At 43.0% G+C, this 20,811-nt stretch overlaps 1 protein-coding gene across 1 annotated transcript in view; it reads left to right on the forward strand.

The window, feature by feature from the left end:
- Positions 1 to 20,811, forward strand: part of GABRB1 (gamma-aminobutyric acid type A receptor subunit beta1) — a 694,328-nt gene that overhangs the window by 526,808 nt on the left and 146,709 nt on the right. Inside the window, exon 5 of the mRNA XM_073583457.1 lies at positions 14,705 to 14,787. Coding sequence (XP_073439558.1) covers positions 14,705 to 14,787 — 83 coding nt within the window. The remainder of the gene's footprint in view (positions 1 to 14,704; positions 14,788 to 20,811) is intronic.

Genomic DNA, 20,811 nt, shown 5'->3' on the forward strand with positions numbered 1-20,811 from the left:
TATATATTTATATATACACATACTTTTTTCTCCACTGTATATATATGTATTTAGTCAGCCACCAATTGTGAAAGTTATCCCACTTAAAAAGATGAGAGATGCCTGTAATTGACATCATAGGTAGAGCACAACTATAAAAGTCAAAATGAGAAAACAAATCCAGAGAATCACCTTGTCTGATTTGGCAAGATTTACTGGCTCTTAGAAGTCAATTTTGTCAATGTCTTACTGAAAGGTTAAAAGATGCTTTGGCAGTGTATGAAACCCCTGACTCATTGGAGGCTAATGTGTCCTTGGCTATATGGGTGGTTAGACACCTGCAGGATAGATGGGTAAGACCACAGTCTCCTGCGCCCTCTTTCCAGAACAATACCCCTGTGTCAGGGGGATGGTCCGGGGGTGAACCTATACTTGTGGAGTTAGAGGAACCCATGCAATTAGAAGTGATGTCTCTCGCTACATTCGCAAGAAAATGGGTGTGTGTATTTTTTGTGGGAGGAATAGACATTTTATTGGGGCCTGTCCTTTGATTCCTAAACAAAAAGAGACTTGGTTAACCCTTGAGAGCCTGGAGTTTGATAATCAAGTAGTATGTTTGTCTTCAACTTGTAATTCTCAGTTTGTCCTAACAGCAGAGGTGGTGCTAGAGAGCAGAACTGAGAAAATTACTGTGTTTGTAGGCAGTGGAGCTGGAGTCAGTATGGTTGATGCTGAGTTTGCTAGCAATCATGGACTTGCTTTACCTTAGCTAAGCCTATTCCTATTTTTGCCATTGACTCAGCACCACTTACACAGAGAGCACTGACGCAGATTATACATAACTAGAGTTGAGCGACTTTTGGTTTTTTAGGGTCACATTTCGTTTCGTGAAACCCGACTTTTCCAAAAGTCGGGTCGAGCAAGATCGTCCAATTATAGGGAAAAGTCGGGGTCGTCCCGAAACATGAAACCCAATGTAAGTCAATGGGGAATAAAAGTCGGCAGTGAGAGGAGGACAGGAAACACACCTACAGTGCCCATTTGAATGCCAAAAGCATCAATTCTTCTTACTTAAGCTTGTCAACCTTAATTAACTTCATAATACAAGTTACGCACTGAAAAATGGGGGTTATTTGGCTAAAGTTGTGGGGGGGAGGGCTGGCTGCAGGTTTTCATGTGCCCTGGGCGAAAGAGCGCCCCTTTAACACATACCACAACTCATCATGCTCCGATACGGCAGAGAAATAGCGGTATAGTACAATGAAAAATACCTCACTTTTTACATCTCATGACGAGGCCCATCTATTTCTCCATACAAAATCATTGGTCCCATATAATGTTTGAAACAGTATATGATGAGCTCCGCATAATGCTACAGTATATGTTGGTCCCCATGGATGAAGCTCCACTGTCTTATGGGCCCAAATAATGCTCCAAACATAATGGGCCCCATTTCTAATGCTCTAGTGTATAATTGGCCCTGTAAATGCTGCTCCAGTGTCTGATGTCCACCTTTGGAATGTTCCAGTGTATGGTGGGCCCCATCTATCATTCTCCAGAGTATAGTGCTCCCCAAAAATTGCTGTCCCAACATTGAAAACAATCAAATAAGTCTCCTCGCTAGGGAATCCCTGTACTTGTCTGGACTCCTCGTTGTCCCCATCTTCCATCTCACTGCACAGTATTTCAACTTTGCAAGTGCTGTGATCCTGAGCAAGCAGGGGGGGCCCACTCGTTGGCGACGGCACTGGCACAGGGTCCCTGATAGTACGGTGGTGTGTCTGATGGCGGGTGGGCCGAACCTGCACTTTCATCTGCAGCTTCCTCTTTGTCACCGTGTAAGATGGAACTGTATATGGGAAGGGTAACCTGAGTTTCATCAGGGTCAGATTCATGTCGTGTAGCGTGCGAGGGGAATGTAGTGGTCTGGGTCAATGTACCAGCAGATTCATCGAGCAGTGGCTGGGCATCAGTGCACTTGTGTCGCCCCCAGGAGTACGGTCGCCACAGTGGCATTACCTTCTTCCTAGGGAGTGTGATGTCATGCTTGGGAGCAACAAACGATCTCTCTAGCAGGTTAACTGATTGGGCGGCGTTATTCCCACGAGTCATGACCCTCCAAACAGCGTTCATGAAGGCAAAGTGTTTGTTTTACGTGGGCAGTATGGTTGCAAAGCTGAACCTTAAAGGAATGTCCAGAAGGGCACCACCAGGAGTGGAGCCTACGGTTAAATTTGACTCCACCTGGGAAACCTCAACCATGCCAGCTACAGAACAGATGCACACATTGCAAGCTTAATTCCGTTAACGAACGAGACTCCGTCATGCCCCGCGGTCCGAGTCCGGCTTACTAGAGGGACACGTGAGGCTCTGGCACATGAGATTGGCCAATAACTGGTGTGTCATGCCCTTACATGTCCGTGGCTGCATGTGTGCTACACTGAAAAGGCCAGCGTTTGTCGCTTACAGGTGCAGATAACCCGCTGAACAGCGTTAGTGATGGGGATCACTGATTACAATTATTACCCGCGAACAATGATTTCCCAGTAAGTGCAGGTCAACCGCAGTTCCGGAATTAGGCCTAACCGTCATTCCTGAAAAAATGAAAAACTTACGTGTGCAAACCACAGGTGCTGTAGCTTGCTTAACAGCTCGCCAGCCGTTCTCACGCCCAGTATGGATTACACGTGATTGCACAAAGGTGAGAAAGGGTACCGTATCTCCAGATAACATGTATGGATAGCGTACACATTCAAAATATATGTCTATACATCAGGAGGCAGGCTCAGACGGTGTTAGGCCCAGTATGGATTGCACGTGATTGCACAAAGGTTAGAAAGGGTACCGTTTCCCCGGATAACATGTATGGATAGCGTACACATTCAAAATATATGTCTATACATCAGGAGGCAGGCTCAGATGGTGTTAGACCCAGTATGGATTGCACGTGATTGCACAAAGGTTAGAAAGGGTACCGTATCCCCAGATAACATGTATGGATAGCGTACACATTCAAAATATATGTCTATACATCAGGAGGCAGGCTCAGACGGTGTCAGGCACAGTATGGATTTGACGGCCCAGACTACACAGCGGAGGAGCAGGGAGAGGTAAAGATTGCAAATGCTGGGGCCCTGCCCAAGCAAGGGGGGCCCACTCGTGGGCGTCGGTACTGGCACTGGGCCCCTCATAGTACGGCGGTGTGTCTGACGGCGGGTGTGCACCACCACCGTCAGAGACACTTGATTGCACTATGAAGGACCCTGTGCCAGTGCCCGCGCCCAAGAGTCGGCCTACCCACCTGTCCAGGGCAACGGCACTCGCACGGTGTCGTGCGCTAGGTGGTGACCCCGGCCATGGGGGGAGGGAGGCAGCACAGTTAGGGAGTTTTAGAAAGTGGCATATGTTGATGTTGGACATTCAGCTGATGCAAAAGGTGAAATAGGTCAAGTCCCAGGAAGAGGTGGACCAAAGCAAGCCATTTTTCTGTCACCCTATGTGTCATCAGGGGAAGGTGGGACAAAATCCTTGGAAACCCATGCGTGGTTCATTTTAATGAAGGTTATATCATCCACATTTTGGGTTGACAGATGGGTCCTTTTTTCTGTCAGGATTGATCCAGCTGCACTGAAGACTCTTTCCGATAGCACACTTGCAGCTGGGCAAGCGAGCTCCTGTAAGGCATATTGTGCCAATTGAGGCCAGGTGTCCAGTTTAGCGGCCCAATAGTCAAAGGGGAGAACATCGATATGGGAGGAAAAGTAGTTTGTAACCATAGTTGACAACTGCTGTCTCCTGTCACTTTCCATCGATGCAGTATTACCAGTTGTGTGAGCGGTACTTGAAAAATCAGTCCACAACATTGTCATGAAACCCCTGTCTCCATCGCCACTTCTGCTGTGTGCACCACGAACACCTCTGCCAAGCTGCCCCCGGCCCGTACGGCTCGTGTGAGAACCATCACCGCTGCTGTGTGCTGGGAATGCCTCAAGCAACCGATTTACCAGAGTTGCTTGTTTATTAGCCAATATTAGGTCAAGGTTCTCCTGTGGCATGATGTTTTGTAATTTGCCTTTATAGCGTGGATCCAGGATGCTGGCCAACCAGTAGTCGTCATCGTTCATCATTTTGGCAATGCATGGGTCCCTTTTTAGGATCTGCAAGGCATAATCTGACATGTGGGCCAATGTTCCCGGTGTCAATGATGCACTGCGAGTGCTGGTTGGAGGAGCACTTTCTGGCACATCCACATCCCTCCAGTCACGCACAAACCCTGTACCAGACCTTGCCACGCCAACATTTTCACTTGCCCCACGAGATGCATCCTCCTCCCCTAAGTAATCACCCTCCTCCTCCTCCTCCTCTTCTTCCTCCACCTCGTCCAGGAGAGGTCCCTGAGCAGACAATGGCTGAATGTCATCAAGGATTCCCTCCTCCTCTTCCTCCTCATCAACATTGGCTGCAGACGCCTGCTCCTTAAGGTGCGTCAAAGTTTGCATGAGCAGACGCATAAGTGGGATGCTCATGCTTAGGATGGCGTCGTCTGCGCTTACCAGCCGTGTGCATTCCTCAAAACACTGAAGGACTTTACAGAGGTCTTTCAGCTTCGACCACTGCACACCTGTCAACTCCATGTCTGCTCTCAAAGTGCCTGGCCGTGTATCCTCCCACAAATGCATTATGGCCTGCCTCTGCTCGCACAGCCGCTCCACCATGTGCAGGGTGGAGTTCCACCTTTTTGCAATGTCGATAATGAGGCGGTGGTTGGGAAGGTGGAGCAATCGCTGCAGCTTCTGCATACGAACGGAGTGTACAGGCGACCGGCGGATGTGCGCGCACAGTCTTCGCACCTTCTGGAGCAGGGCTGTTAACTCCGGATAATTTTTGAGGAAGCACTGCACCACCAGGTTCAAGGTGTGAGCCAAGCAAGGTATATGGCTGAGTTTTGAAAGGGCTATGGCTGCCACAAAATTACGGCCGTTATCACTAACTACCTTGCCTGCCTCAAGATGTACACTGCCCAGCCATGACTCAGTTTGTCGCTTCAAGTACTCGGCCAGCACCTCGGTGGTGTGTCTGTTGCCCAAACACATCATCTGCAACACAGCCTGCTGACGCTTTCCACTAGCTGCTCGATAGGGGGACACATCGTGTGCAACAGTGGCAGCTGCAGATGGAGTGCTCGTACGACTGCGCTCTGTGGACGAGCTTTCGCTTCTGGAGGAGGAGGAGGAGGGTCGAATGCCTACAGCCAACTGTTTCCTATACCGTGGGCTAGGCAGCACTGTCCCACCACCGCTGTCCCCTGTGGACCCTGCATCCACCACATTAACCCAGTGCGCAGTGATGGACACGTAACGGCCCTGGCCATGCCGACTGGACCATGCATCAGTTGTGAGGTGCACCTTTCCGCTCACTGACTGCTTGAGTGCATGGACAATGCGGTCTTTCACATGATGGTGGAGGGCTGGGATGGCTTTGCGAGAGAAGAAGTGCTGACTGGGTAGGTCATAGCGTGGTACTGCATAGGCCATGAGTTCGCGGAAAGCTGTGCTTTTCACCAACCGAAAGGGCATCATCTCAAACGAGATTAGTTTGGCAATGTGGGCGTTCAAACCCAGTGTACGCGGATGAGAGACTGAGTACTTTCTTGACCTACTCATAGTGTCTGGGAGGGTGAGCTGGACTTGAGAGCTGCATATGGTGGAAGTAGCGGTGGACAGGGCGAACTGAGAGAGGGTTGATGATGGTGATGGAGTTGGTGTTCTTTCTGATGGCCTAGAATCAGTCTTTCGTTGATATAACAGTGGGATTCCCTGACTGCTGTGGCCTTGCAACGACACCTCAACATTTGCTGCTGTGCTAACCGGTGGGCTTACAGTGGGGGAAACAATGTAGCGTTGCTGACTACCTTCGTTGTGATCAGTTGCACATGTGGCACTTGAGGTTTGGTGTTGTGTCCACGCTTGCAAGTGCATGCTGGTTAAATGTCTAAGCATGCAACTGGTATTCAAATTTTTCAGATTTTTCCCTCGGCTAAAGGTCTTTGCGCACTTCTTACAGATAACCTTGGCCTGATCATGAGGATTTTGTTCAAAAAAGTGCCACACTGCACTCTTCCTACTTTGGCAGGCATTTTGCGGCCTAGCACGCTGTGATCTTTTGACCCTCTGGACAAGCTGTCCAGCAACTCTTTTGATGTTTGGAACCTGTCTTTGGAGTGCTCCGGGCCTGCCAGATAACAGCTGTTGCGATGTCGATGTCTGCTGTGGATGCTCCTCATCTGAGCTATTGGAAGCAGCACCCTCATCCCCCAATGGATGCCAATCTGGGTCAACAAGTGGGTCATCCATCACCTCCTCTTCTATGTCATGTGCACCTTCCTCTGTGTCACCGTGTATGGAGGTATAGTGTGCGGGAAGGGGCACCTGAGTCTCATCAGGGTCAGAATCTGGCTCTGTACACTGCGAGGACAATGTAGTGCTCTGAGTGAATGTACCAGCAGAATCATCCATCAGCGGCTGTGCATCAGTGCACTCCATGTCAGATTCATCTTGGCCTGGGTAATTCACCATTTGACTTGATAATCCAGGCATGGTATGTGAAAACAGCTCCATGGAGTAATCAGTAGTATGGCCTGCGTCATCCTTCAATCTTGGTTGGGGTGAAGGACACAAGGAAAGGTGTGGTTCATGAACATGAGCCTCCAATGACGACTCAGTTCTTTTACTTTTTACAACTGAAGAAGAGGAGGCGATAGAGCTGGAGGCTGAGTCAGCAATGTAAGACAAAACTTTTTCTTTATGCTCTGGCTTTAAAAGCGGTTTGCCAACTCCTAGAAAACTAAGCGTTCGAGGCCTTATGTAGCCAGACGATGACGCAGGCTCAACACCTCCTGCATTCGGTCCTATTTTGCTCTTGCCACTACCATCAGATCCACCACCAACACCATCATTACCAGCTGCCAACCCCCGCCCCATTCCACGGCCTCTTCCACCAGCCTTCCTCATTTTTGGTAGAAATGTAGACAAAATCCAACAAACTATATAGTAATGTAAAACAAGGTACAAGGTGTCTATAGGACAGGGGAGATTTTGAATTTCTGCAGACACTTGTGGACACTAGACACTTTTGGATTGTGTGAGGCCCACTGATATCTGAGCGCTATGTCACAGGCTCGATGGCACAGCTGTGACAAAAGTGACGAGAGGATAAGGTAGATTTTGAATTTCTGCAGACACTTGTGGACACTGGACACTTTTGGATTGTGTGAGGCCCACTGATATCTGAGCGCTATGTCACAGGCTCGATGGCACAGCTGTGACAAAAGTGACGAGAGGATAAGGGAGATTTTGAATTTCTGCAGACACTTGTGGACACTGGACACTTTTGGATTGTGTGAGGGCCACTGATATCTGAGCGCTATGTCACAGGCTCGATGGCACAGCTGTGACAAAAGTGACGAGAGGATAAGGGAGATTTTGAATTTCTGCACACACTTGTGGACACTGGACACTTTTGGATTGTGTGAGAACCAATGAATATCTGAGCGCTATGTGACAGGCTCGATGGCACAGCTGTGACCAAAGTGACTAGAGGATAAGGGAGATTTTGAATTTCTGCAGACACTTGTGGACACTGGACACTTTTGGATTGTGTGAGGCCCAATGAATATCTGAGCGCTATGTGACAGGCTCGATGGCACAGCTGTGACCAAAGTGACTAGAGGATAAGGGAGATTTTGAATTTCTGCAGACACTTGTGGACACTGGACACTTTTGGATTGTGTGAGGCCCACTGATATCTGAGCGCTATGTCACAGGCTCGATGGCACAGCTGTGACAAAAGTGACGAGAGGATAAGGGAGATTTTGAATTTCTGCAGACACTTGTGGACACTGGACACTTTTGGATTGTGTGAGGGCCACTGATATCTGAGCGCTATGTCACAGGCTCGATGGCACAGCTGTGACAAAAGTGACGAGAGGATAAGGGAGATTTTGAATTTCTGCACACACTTGTGGACACTGGACACTTTTGGATTGTGTGAGACCCAATGAATATCTGAGCGCTATGTGACAGGCTCGATGGCACAGCTGTGACCAAAGTGACTAGAGGATAAGGGAGATTTTGAATTTCTGCACACACTTGTGGACACTGGACACTTTTGGATTGTGTGAGGCCCAATGAATATCTGAGCGCTATGTGACAGGCTCGATGGCACAGCTGTGACCAAAGTGACTAGAGGATAAGGGAGATTTTGAATTTCTGCAGACACTTGTGGACACTGGACACTTTTGGATTGTGTGAGGCCCACTGATATCTGAGCGCTATGTCACAGGCTCGATGGCACAGCTGTGACAAAAGTGACGAGAGGATAAGGGAGATTTTGAATTTCTGCACACACTTGTGGACACTGGACACTTTTGGATTGTGTGAGACCCAATGAATATCTGAGCGCTATGTGACAGGCTCGATGGCACAGCTGTGACCAAAGTGACTAGATGATAAGGGAGATTTTGAATTTCTGCACACACTTGTGGACACTGGACACTTTTGGATTGTGTGAGGCCCAATGAATATCTGAGCGCTATGTGACAGGCTCGATGGCACAGCTGTGACCAAAGTGACTAGAGGATAAGGGAGATTGGATAGCTTTTAAAAAAGCAGTTTGCAGAGCAGTGGGTAAACAGCAATGCCAGCCTGTCAGGAAGCCTTAAAAGGCAGCCCAACAACCAACACCACTGATACACCACAATATAGCCTCCCCTTGCACTGCACACACAGTGACTGGTGTGTTGTGCAGGCCAAATCGCTAGCAGCAGAAGCAGTTTTTTTTCTTCTCAGCAGGACAAAAAAAAAAAAAATTGGGATTGCTTTTAAAAAAGCAGTTTGCGGAGCAGTGGGTAAACAGCAATGCAGGAATGTCAGGAAGCCTTAGAAAATCCTTAAGGATATAAAGTTATTCTCGGGCTTACTGTGCGCTGCTTGACCGGAATGAAATCACCACAATATGAGCAATTTGTCCATTTATTTCCCTACGCGTTTCAAAGTGTGAACCACTTCTTCTTCAGGGGTTGACATAAGGGGAACTGATACAGCGGCTTCTGGTTAAATACATGCAATATTTGAACTTTGGCGCCAAGAGCACATGTGAACAAGAGTCAGAGTTCAGAGGTTAAAATTGCGCAAGAGCAAAGTTAAAATCATTATAATCATTTTAATCATTTTTCTTCTTATGTTTGCAGGAAATATCTTAAAAGAGATTTATGGAAGAAAAAGGAAAGGAGATGAGGAAGAATGAAATTCTCCCAAAAAGACATGAGGATGATGTAAAACGAACCCGTCAAGAAAGGGGAAAAAAAGAGGGAGATGAAGGTCTGAAGCCAGAAACACTGGACTAGCGAAGAAGCACGTTTGGGAGAGGGGGATTTATACCATGTTTCTAAAATTATCTAAACATATTGGTAAAATGGAAAAAATGAATAAAAATGTGTATGTATTGAATTGTCTTTTGTATGAAATCGTATATAAAAAATCGTATATAAAAAAAATTCGTATATAAAAAAAATTATATGAAAAATATATATATATAAAATTTCAATAGGTGCGAGGTGAAGGAAAAAAATGCGGCGCAGCCGCTTGTGCATATCAGAAAGGAAAGGACCCATCCATCAGGAGGGAAAAAAAGGGGACTCAAGTCCAGGGTGGAAACCGCTGAGCTAGAATGAAACATCCCTCGCTAGGGGATGAAAGGTCGGTCGGTAGGGAACCAAGAGCAGACCGACCGACCTTTCATCCCCTAGCGAGTCATACTAATTCCAGATTAACCCACAACGGCCATCATTCACTACACTTATTTCTATTTCCCCTTAAAAAACTGCTTTTTTTCCTCTCCTGGGCAGCGATCCTGCTCCCACGGAGAGATTTCAGAATACTGAACTACGGACCTTTTCCCTGTTCCCCGTGCCAAACCTTCCCGTGCTCTCTTCCACAATCATTTTCAAGAACCACATTCCTCACACACAAACCTTCCCTCACATCGTTAACAAACATTTTTTATAAATGAGTTGTTCCTGACTGCGTGTCTATTCCCAGAGCCTCCCATCATTTATCCCTTTTACTATTTCCAAGCGATATTCTTAGGAGTTACACTCCGCAGCAGAGACAATTCCTCTTCTCTTATATATTTTAATACATCCTTTTTACATCATTTTTTAATTCTCAATCATTAATAAAGTGTTTTTTAATCGAATAATTATTATGTAAGATTTTTTCACCTCCCCCAGACGTGTTTCATTCTAGCTCAGCGGTTTCCACCCTGGACTTGAGTCCCCTTTTTTCCCTCCTGATGGACGGGTCCTTTCCTTTCTGATATGCACAAGCGGCTGCGCCGCATTTTTTTCCTTCACCTCGCGCCTATTGAAATTTTATATATATATATTTTTCATATAATTTTTTTTATATACGAATTTTTTTTATATACGATTTTTTATATACGATTTCATACAAAAGACAATTCAATACATACACATTTTTATTCATTTTTATCCATTTTACCAATATGTTTAGATAATTTTAGAAACATGGTATAAATCCCCCTCTCCCAAACGTGCTTCTTCGCTAGTCCAGTGTTTCTGGCTCCAGACCTTCATCTCCCTCTTTTTTTCCCCTTTCTTGACGGGTTCGTTTTACATCATCCTCATGTCTTTTTGGGAGAATTTCATTCTTCCTCATCTCCTTTCCTTTTTCTTCCATAAATCTCTTTTAAGATATTTCCTGCAAACATTAGAAGAAAAATGATTAAAATGATTATAATGATTTTAACTTTGCTCTTGCGCAATTTTAACCTCTGAACTCTGACTCTTGTTCACATGTGCTCTTGGCGCCAAAGTTCAAATATTGCATGTATTTAACCAGAAGCCGCTGTATCAGTTCCCCTTATGTCAACCCCTGAAGAAGAAGTGGTTCACACTTTGAAAGGCGTAGGGAAATAAATGGACAAATTGCTCATATTGTGGTGATTTCATTCCGGTCAAGCAGCGCACAGTAAGCCCGAGAATAACTTTATATCCTTAAGGATTTGCATTGGAGGTCACGCAGTGGACCTTCGGGCGTGCAGCAAGCTGACGGCGAGTTTATATGCTTATACCTCTCCTGGAAAGGGTGAGTAGACTTTTTTCACATCTATTTCATTTATCACCAGATAAGACCCTATTGCGCTCTTTTGTTTCCTAGTTTTATTATATCAGGAAGCCTTAGAAGGCAGCCCAACAACCAACACCACTGATACACCACTATATAGCCTCCCCTTGCACTGCACACACAGTGACTGGTGTGTTGTGCAGGCCAAATCGCTAGCAGCAGAAGCAGTTTTTTGTCTTCTTCCCTGCCTAACGCTCTCCCTACAGAATCAGCAGCAACCTCTCCCTATACTGAGATCGGCAGAAGTAAGATGGCGGTCGGCGTGCACGCCCTTTTATACCCCCTGTGACGCCCACCAAAGCAAGCCAATCACTTGCATGCCCTTCTGAAAGATGGTGGTGACCCCTGCCTATGTCATCACGTTGCCCACAGTGTCCGTGGATCCTGATTGGCTGAAAAAGAGCGCAAAACAAACTTTTGAAACGCGACTTTGGCGCGTAAGTCGCCGACCTCGTGGCCGACCTCATCCTAGGGTCGGGTTTCGTTTCATGAAACCCGACTTTGCCAAAAGTCAGCGACTTTTGAAATTTTTCGACCCGTTTCGCTCAACTCTATACATAACATAAAACTGAGGGTGGGGTCTCTTCATTATGAGATAATTCCTTGTTTTGTCCTGAAGGGTCTTCCCGCTCCAATTCTTCTGGGTTTACCCTGGTTGGTGAAACATAATTCGACTGTGGATTGGCATTCCAGAGAAATTGTGGAGTAGGGAGATTACTGTCATGATAACTGCCTAAACATTTCCCTTTCTGCAGTATCTATGTGGACCTTACTGGTGTTTTTGTCTGGCTTTGAGGACGTATTTTTGAGATGGGGTGTTAGGATTTGTCCCCCGATCGGGCATATGGCTGTCCTATTAACCTGACTCCTGGTGCTAAATTATCCAAGTCCAGACTGTACAATCTTTCCGGTCCTGAAGACAAGCCATGAAAGATTTGTTTGCTGAGTCTTGAGAAGGGGCATATCAGACCTCCATCCTCACCTGTGGCAGCAAGGGTTCTTTTTCGTGAAAAAGAAAGATGGTGGTCTCCGACCCTGTTTAGATTTATGGGAATTGAATCTTTATACTAACTGAGATCCATATCCTCTTCCTCTGATTCCTGATTTATTCAATCAAGTGGTGAGAGCTAAGGTTTTCTCCAAGTTGGATTTAAGGGAGGCCTATAACCTGGTTAGAATCAGGGAAGGGGATGAATGGAAAACGAAGTTCAGTAGCTCTGAGGGACATTTTGAGAGTCTGGTTATACCTTTCAGTCTGACCAATGCACCAGTGGTGTTACAGCATTTCATTAATTATATTTTCCATTATTTGGTGGGCAGGTTTGTGGTGGTCTTGTTATAATTCACCTGATTTGGAGACACATCGACAGCATGTTAGATATGAGCTTCAGATATTAAGGGATAACAGCTTTATGCCAAACTAGAGAAATGTGTTTTCACCGTCCATGAGGTGCAGTTTTTGGGGCACCTGTTGTCATCTTCAGGTTTATGGATGGATATGGAAAAGGTTCGGGCTGTACTCGTTTGGGACCATCCAGGTTCTCGGGCATTACAGCGTTTTCTGGGTTTTTGCTAATTTTACCAGACGTGTATTCAAATTTATTGGGTAATAGTGAAATCCCTTACTGACATAACAAGGAAGGGGTCTATATTTTCTAAAAGGTCGGATGTTGCTCAGCAGGCTTTTTCCTCCTTCAAGAGTTGTTTTGACACTGCACCCATACTGAGTCAACCTAATGTTTCTCAGCCTTTTATCATAGAAGTGGATGAGTTGGAGGTGGGGGTTGGGGCTGTGTTGTACCAGAAACTGTCCCCGGGTAAATAGCATCTGTGCTCCTCATTTTCAAAAAAATTATCCTCGGCTTAGAGAAGTTATGATGTGGGTAATAGGGAGCTTTTGAGGATAAAATTGGCATTCGAGGAGTGGCAACATTGGTTGGAGGGGGCAGTATATCCTATTACTGTTATCACGGACCACAAGAACCTGTCATATCTTCAATCGGCTAAACGACTCAACCCTAGACATGCTAGGTGGTCCCTGTTCTTTACTAGATTCAATTTTGTGGCTTTAGTTTGAATGCAAATAGAGACAAACTAAAATAGCATGTGTTCTACTGATCCATAAAGCACATGCAAATCATTGACCCATGTGCAATTGGAGTTAACTATCGGCCATAAGTTCATGAACACCTTCACATGAACACACTTGCTGTGGACTGACCTGAGTATGTCCATGTATAGTTAGTTCTGCACTTGCACCTAAAGCAGATAGGGAAAACCTTTGGGGGTGCTTTTCTGCAAAGGACGACTGCACCGTATTTAAGGGAGGATGGGTGGGGTCATTTATCTGGAGATTTTGGCCAACAACCTTCTTTCCTTAGTAAGAGCATTGAAGATGGCTCATGGCTGGATCTTTCAGCATGACAATCACCTGAAAAACACAGCCAGGACAACAAAGGAGTGGCTCCATAAGAAGCATTTCTTGTGGCCTAGCTAATCTCCATACCTGAATTCAATACAAAATCTTTGGATGGAGCTGAAACTAAATGTTGTCCAGCAACAGCCCCAAAACCTGAAAGAGCTGGAGAAGATCTGTATGTAGGAGTAGGCCAAAATCTCTGCTGCAGTGTGTGTGCAAACTCCGTCAAGAACTACAGGAAACGTTTGACCTCTGCAATTGCAAACAAAGGTTTCTGTACCAAATATTAAGTTCTGTTTTTCTGTTCTATCAAATACTTATTTCATGCAATAAAATGCAAATTAATTATGTAAAAATCACACAGTGTGATTTGCTTGATTTTTTTAAAGATTTTGTCACTCACAGTTGAAGTGTGCCTACAATAAAATTTACAGATCTCTCCATTCTTTGTAGGTGAGAAAACTTTCAAAATTGTCAGTGCATCAAATACCTATTTTCCCCACTGTTGTAATTGTGTTATTTTCAGATTCTGTAATTTAGTTATAGGGGTATTCTAACTATTTTTTCAGATTCCCCCTTTGCACTGTAAATTTACTACTACTCTTATACTGGATTTCACAGCTGCTTTTAGATTCTGAGTGAGTCATAAACCAATCTGACAGGGATTGTGAATTCCCAAGGGAAATTCTACAACATAGATAAAAACATATAAAAAAAATCTATTCAAGCAATTACAAAATAAAGTATCATCTATATTTACAATATCTATCTATAGCATGCTGTGGAAAATGTTAGAAATTTGTGCGCTACTTGTCTTATGCAATTATATGGATCTAATTCACGGGTCTATATTAGATGGTCATTATTTTCTCACCAGATTGGGACACCAGAAGATCCTTTGGTACCCTGATGGACCTTTCTCACTGTTAATCTGGGACAACCAAGACTTAATGTTTGAATAATCCCAACCTATTGCCTGATGTATTTTGCCTGATGATACATTTTGACATTTGACAATGCTATGTTAGACAAGTTATAGCACATACACTTGTAATGTGTACTAAAATTACTGCATTTCATATGTTCTATATTTTTCTTCTAGGATTACAACCACAGCAGCATGCATGATGGATCTACGCCGGTACCCCTTAGATGAACAAAACTGCACACTTGAAATTGAAAGCTGTAAGTACATTTCTGTTTTCTTTTCTCAGTTTAGTTGGAATTGCCTGGATATTAAGGTGTTTCTGTTGCTTTTTCTGTGATGGAAAATTCCTTTTGGATTTTTTCTTGGCCATTTTGAACAAGAAGAGCTGCAGTGTAAAATAGTGAGTGCGCTAAAGAGCATCAATCTGAGCCACTGTGTAAATGGAAGGAACCTTGCTAACTACAGTACTTTGCAAAAGTTGTAGGCAGATGTGGAAAAAAAACTGCTAAGTAAAAATAATTTCAAAGATAAAAGTGTTAATTTATTTAATTTTTTTATCAATCAACTAAATGCAAAGTTAATGATCAAAAGAGAACTCGAAATACAGTTAGTATTTGATGTGACCAGGCTTTGTCTTCAGCATTAAAGGGAACCTGTCACCAAGTTTTTCCTATATGAAGTGAGGCCAGTATCTGTAATCCCTTATATACAGCATTCTAAAATGCTGTATATATGCCCCCAGTCCGGCCTACAAGACAAGTGAGGATGATTAACAGGGTGTACAGGAACACTGTATGTCTTCAGCAAAGATTTATGAAAACCATCAGGAATCCTGAAGGAACGGGGCCGTTTTAGCCAGAAGACTTACAAATGTATAACCTCAGATATATCATAAGTGCCAATGATCTTAGTTCCTAGCTTCATAGAAAGGACCCAGAGTTTGATTTTCTGGTGGATAATCACAACTTGTTCCCAATGGGAAACTTGACCCATCCATGCTCTTCGTATTAGTGGAAAAGGTCTGCGAACTCTGTGCCCTTTTTAGATTTTCTCTCATCTCAGACCAACTTGTTTTTTAATTATTTTTTATCAAGAATCAGCTGGAAACGATACAATACGATACGATACACTTTGTTGATCCCGAGGGAAATTATGGTATCACAGCAGCGTTACAACAGCATTACAAACAAAACATTACGAACAGCATTACATAGAGTAATTACTAGACACAGATCCTGCCCATGACTAACCACAATACGTAACAAACAAAGGTACACAAATCTCTGATCCTTTACATTAGTGCGCCGGCCCTAGGTCATAGCCATCTTTCACCCTTATTGAATTGCTATACATCCCCATAGCAATAGGCACAAACGATTTCCTGAATTTCTCCTTCTTGCACCTTAGTAGGAAAATCTCCTCTATGTTAAAAAGTTTTTAATACAATTGCGATAGTAGTTTGCAAACGAAAGAAAACGCAAGGCTTTCAGATCTTACACCCACTCCCTATTAGCTTTGACCATTGAAGGGTCCATTCATACACCTTTAGCGGACACGATGTACCAAAGGAAGTTTACTTCTTGAACCATGAAAACACATTTTCCAAGTTAAGCAGCTAAGAACTTGTCTTTGAGCAGCAGCTATTAATCGCTTACAGAACCATTTACAGGTTCTTATCTTACAGAATCGCAATGTATCCATAAAAATTGGATTTTTTTTCACGCACCTATAGACTTGAATGGGCGAGTCTAATCCGACTTACAGTAGAAACTAGTGCGTGCTGTAATTTTTTTTTATTTGCAGATTTGGTTAGTGGAGAAAAAAAAATCACTCCCCTTCACTAACCCACTGAATAACAATGGGTCAAGTGCAGAACGTTTTTTTTTTTCTCAGACAGCGCTCAGACTGAAAGTAGGGTCTTGTGAATCCCTAGCCCTAATAGTCAAGGAACAGAAAACATTAGCACGATGCCGTCTTTTTGTGCTTCCTACCTCACAAACAGCAGAATAAAAAGTGATCTAACAAAAAGTCATGTCCCCCAAACTACCCTGCTAATTCCCCTCTGGTTTCAATGTATATGCTCCGGAGGACCCTGATGGTTGGTATTCACGATGCAGCTAAAACAGAAGGTACAGCCACAAAATAACTTCAGACAAGTGCCAAGAATGGCATAGGCCACAGGAGCATCGGTGCTGGAGCCATGGGGCATTTATCATTTCATGCTACCTGTAAATTTTTTGTAATATTCTCAGAAAACCCCTTTAGTGTATGATCACATGCACTGTATTTACTGCTGATTATTCTGCATTAAAAGCAGAGTGTTGACAGTAAAAATGTTGCGCACAGTACACACACTTTTTTATGTGTTTTCATGAGAATTTTTGCAGCCTTTTCACTTGCATTTTTGCTTCCCATTCATTTGAATAAGGAAAAAATGTTGCAAAAATACTGAAGGAATTGACGAACTGTGTTGCTGCAGAGCATGCAGAGGTTGGGTCTGAATCCCCCTAAAATAGGATTCAGACAAATCCCCAACATGGCCATAGACTGCAATGACACAACCGGAGTTCAAATTAATTCAATTTGTTATTTTTTTTTTTTTAAATTGACCGTCTTTTTTTTTTTTTTTTCCTTAAAGTCTCAATTTGTGTTTTTATTTCTGAAAGCGTTCCCTTCTTGTGGCTGTTGGAACAGATGGATAATTTCATAAAAAAATAAAATAAAATCACACATGAAGTACATTTAAACTCCATTCCTGTCATTGCAGTCTATGGCTCCCTAAAGGATTCAGACAGAACCAACAGGCAGAAACACAGTGTGAACAGGCCCTAATGTAAAATGCACACATTAGCCATAAACTTTGCTTACAATTGGACCCTAATGGTGACATTACTGTTACAAGAAGTTTGTATGTTCTCCCCGTGTTTGCATGGGTTTCCACCGGGTTCTCCAAAGACATACTGATGGGGGGGATATATGTAGATTCTAAGCCCCAATGGGGACAGTGATGATGATGTCTGTAAAGCGCTGTGGAGTTAATGATGCTATATAAGTGAGTAGGATAAATAATGAATTACAGTACAATATATGCAGCAAAAGTATATATACACTGTGCATTCACATACACATTTTATACATACTTTATACTATATGTGTGTGTATACATGTGTATATATATAGTATATAGTGTGTTTATATGTATGCACATATAAAGTATACAGTATAAATTCACAGAAACATATATATTCAATCTATATATGTTTACGCACATAGTGTATATGTATATATATTTACATTGATATGTACACATACTATATACTAGTAACTAAGGCAGAGTACCCATTAACATATATCTTTAAAGGTAGGACAGAACTCGACTTGCACACAATGAGAAGGCAGAAACACCCAGAGAGTATATCTCAAAAACGTTGGGACATCGTTAACAAAAGGCTGGAAAAGTTAGTAGTACTAATGTAAAACAGCTAAAAGGTAAATTTTCAAAGAAATTGCATGACTGTGCATAAAAAGAGCATGGTAGAGAGGCCCCTCTTTCCTGGGTGGGGGAAGAGATTAGACGGAGGCCTGATTCAGGAGATAAGGTAAGGGAGGAGGCCCCGACATCTTCACCTTCAGAAGTATCCTGGGAAATAAGGCAAGCCAGGGTGTGCCACCTAGAGTTAATGACAGGGAAGGAGCCCCTGGTCCTGGGTCACCCGACAGCTGTGTCATGACATTCAGCTTGTTATCAGTATACAATTCAAAATCCTGAATCTCTGTATGGGTTTGCATTCGTGCCTTTGGAACCGACAGCTTACACATCTTGAAAGGTATTATCAGTGCTGAGCATTATATAGATTATATCTATCTGAGGGGAGGCCTTGCATATTTCATCAATTTGTAAATGAGTTAATGTTTTCAAGCTAAATGAGAAAATTTCTCACTTTCACTTTCTGATCTGTTCTGTGGCGAATAAGATACGACAATAAAAGATTTCCTTATCATTGCATTCTTGTTTTATTTGCATTTCTTACATCATCCAACCTTTTAGAAAACAACTGGAGTTGTACTTTAATGAGTGAAAAGATGGCAAAAGACAAGGTGTTGACCCTTTTCAGTACACTTATTGCATTTGGCTGTATGGCTCTTAAGGTTATTGACATGACGGAGACTATGCATTCCCTTACCACTTAGCCAGTTTTCACCTGCTTGACCGGGTCGGGTTTTTCAAATCAGTTAAAATCAGACATGTGTCACTTTATGTGCTAATGACTCTGAAATGCTTCTACAGGTCCTCCTGATTCCAAGATTGCTTTTTTCATGGCACTATTGATTGATTGCAGTTATTTATTCCCAAGGGTGTGCAACCAAATAATAAGTCGAGTTTGCCAGCAATTTTGGGGGTTTCCTGTGAAATTAGGTGCAATTTACCCTTTTTTTTCTTGTTTTTTTTGTGCTGTTCCCGTACACACAAAGGAAATAAACATGTGTACAACAAAAGATGCGTCATTGCAAACATTTTCTGGGAGAAAAACTTAATCTGCTGGAACAATTTGAAGGGTGCCAACACTTTCGGCCATGACTGTAGCACTTTAAATGCATAAAGCATTATTTTATTGGTAAATTTAGGCCAATATGTTCTATAATTAGATATTAAAAAATATTTGATTTTTAATAAACATTTTAAAAAATTAACAATTTTTAAAATTTGGATTTATATGTGACTAAAGCAGACGTACCGTAGCATACCAAAAGGATAATAACTAGCATATTTAAAAAATTTCTACTTTAAGCTTCATTTTTTACGATGTTAGAAGGCTTTAAAAATTTTAAGGGGTGTTCGAGGGGTGTTCCAGCTCACCATTACTATTCCTGTGCTGTTTGATGCTCAGATGATGGCTCTGCTATGGCAGGTGAATGTTGGCAAAATGGGGGTTAATCAGGCTCTAACAAATAGGCAATCTTCTTCATGCTCCTGGATGTAATACAGAGGACGTGTAGTAAAGCTTCATGTTAGGATAACATTACCATAGCAAAATGGATCGCCCTATGAGAATAACGAAGTTTGCTTGTTCATTGGAGCTGGATTAACTTTTATTTTGTCTTTTTTTATAGGGATCACTTCACTTTTGAACTAACTTTGTGATGTCTATATGTCAGAAAACAATACACCATTTTATAAAAAGCACCTCCAAGGAATTAACAACTGCTTTCAGGGAGTTTGTTAACCCCGTCAGTGCTTCATAGTAATTAATATAAAATGGAATAAAATATGAAAAATTACATTTCTTTTACGGTAAAATGTTGTAGAATCAATGTTTTTCATTTTTTTGGAAAGGGTAATAATAAGAAATTATGGACACCACAGTTTGTTACACAATTTTTCCCAAAGGCAACCATGTCCCATGTCCGTGGTCGGAAACTACTGTTTGCTAATGTGGCTAGACTTGGAAGGGAAGGAATGCCATTTGTCTTTTTGGGTGGAGTAGATTGTAGGCGTTATGTCCCACTTTCAAAGCCCCTTAACCCCTTTACCCCCAAGGGTGGTTTGCATGTTAATGACCAGGCCAATATTTACAATTCTGACCACTGTCTCTTTATGAGGTTATAACTCTGGAACGCTTCCATGGATCCCGGTGATTCTGACATTGTTTTATCATGACATATTTTACTACATGATAGTGGTAAAATATCTTTGATATAACTTGCATTTATTTGTGAAAAAAAAGGAAATTTGGCAAAAAATTTTAATATGTAAGTTATGTCAGATAAAATACTTAATAAGTAACATTTCCCACATGTTTACTTTACATCAGCACAATTTCTGGTCCCAGTAATGCTTTGCACGAAGGACCTGAGATGACGTCTGATTAGCTATTCATAATGCAGACTGCTGACAGGTCACTGATACCTCACTGACCTGCCCCCTAGTTTGCATAATGAATATACTTATAGGGTTGGCCATTTATATGGATACACCTGGGTGGGCTGACTTCAAAATGGGCACCATGGTCACCACCCATCTTGAAAAGTTTCCTCCCTCCCATATACTAATGTGCCACAAACAGGAAGCTGATATCACCAACCATTCCCATTTTATTTAGGTGTATCCATATAAATGGCCCACCCAAGTCTAACCTTATAAATGACCCACCCTGTACATGCTAAAAAATTTTATTTAACATTTATTATTAACACAGTAAACATGTGATTATGCTGCAGCGCAGGCAACACGGCTGGTGCTGCCTTCAGAAGTTTTTTTGTTTCTTTTTAAGTATGTACTG

This window comes from Dendrobates tinctorius, unplaced genomic scaffold (assembly GCF_039654945.1).
Source record: "Dendrobates tinctorius isolate UK_male_01 unplaced genomic scaffold, ASM3965494v1 ptg000079l, whole genome shotgun sequence".
Classification (NCBI taxonomy): Eukaryota; Metazoa; Chordata; class Amphibia; order Anura; family Dendrobatidae; genus Dendrobates; species Dendrobates tinctorius.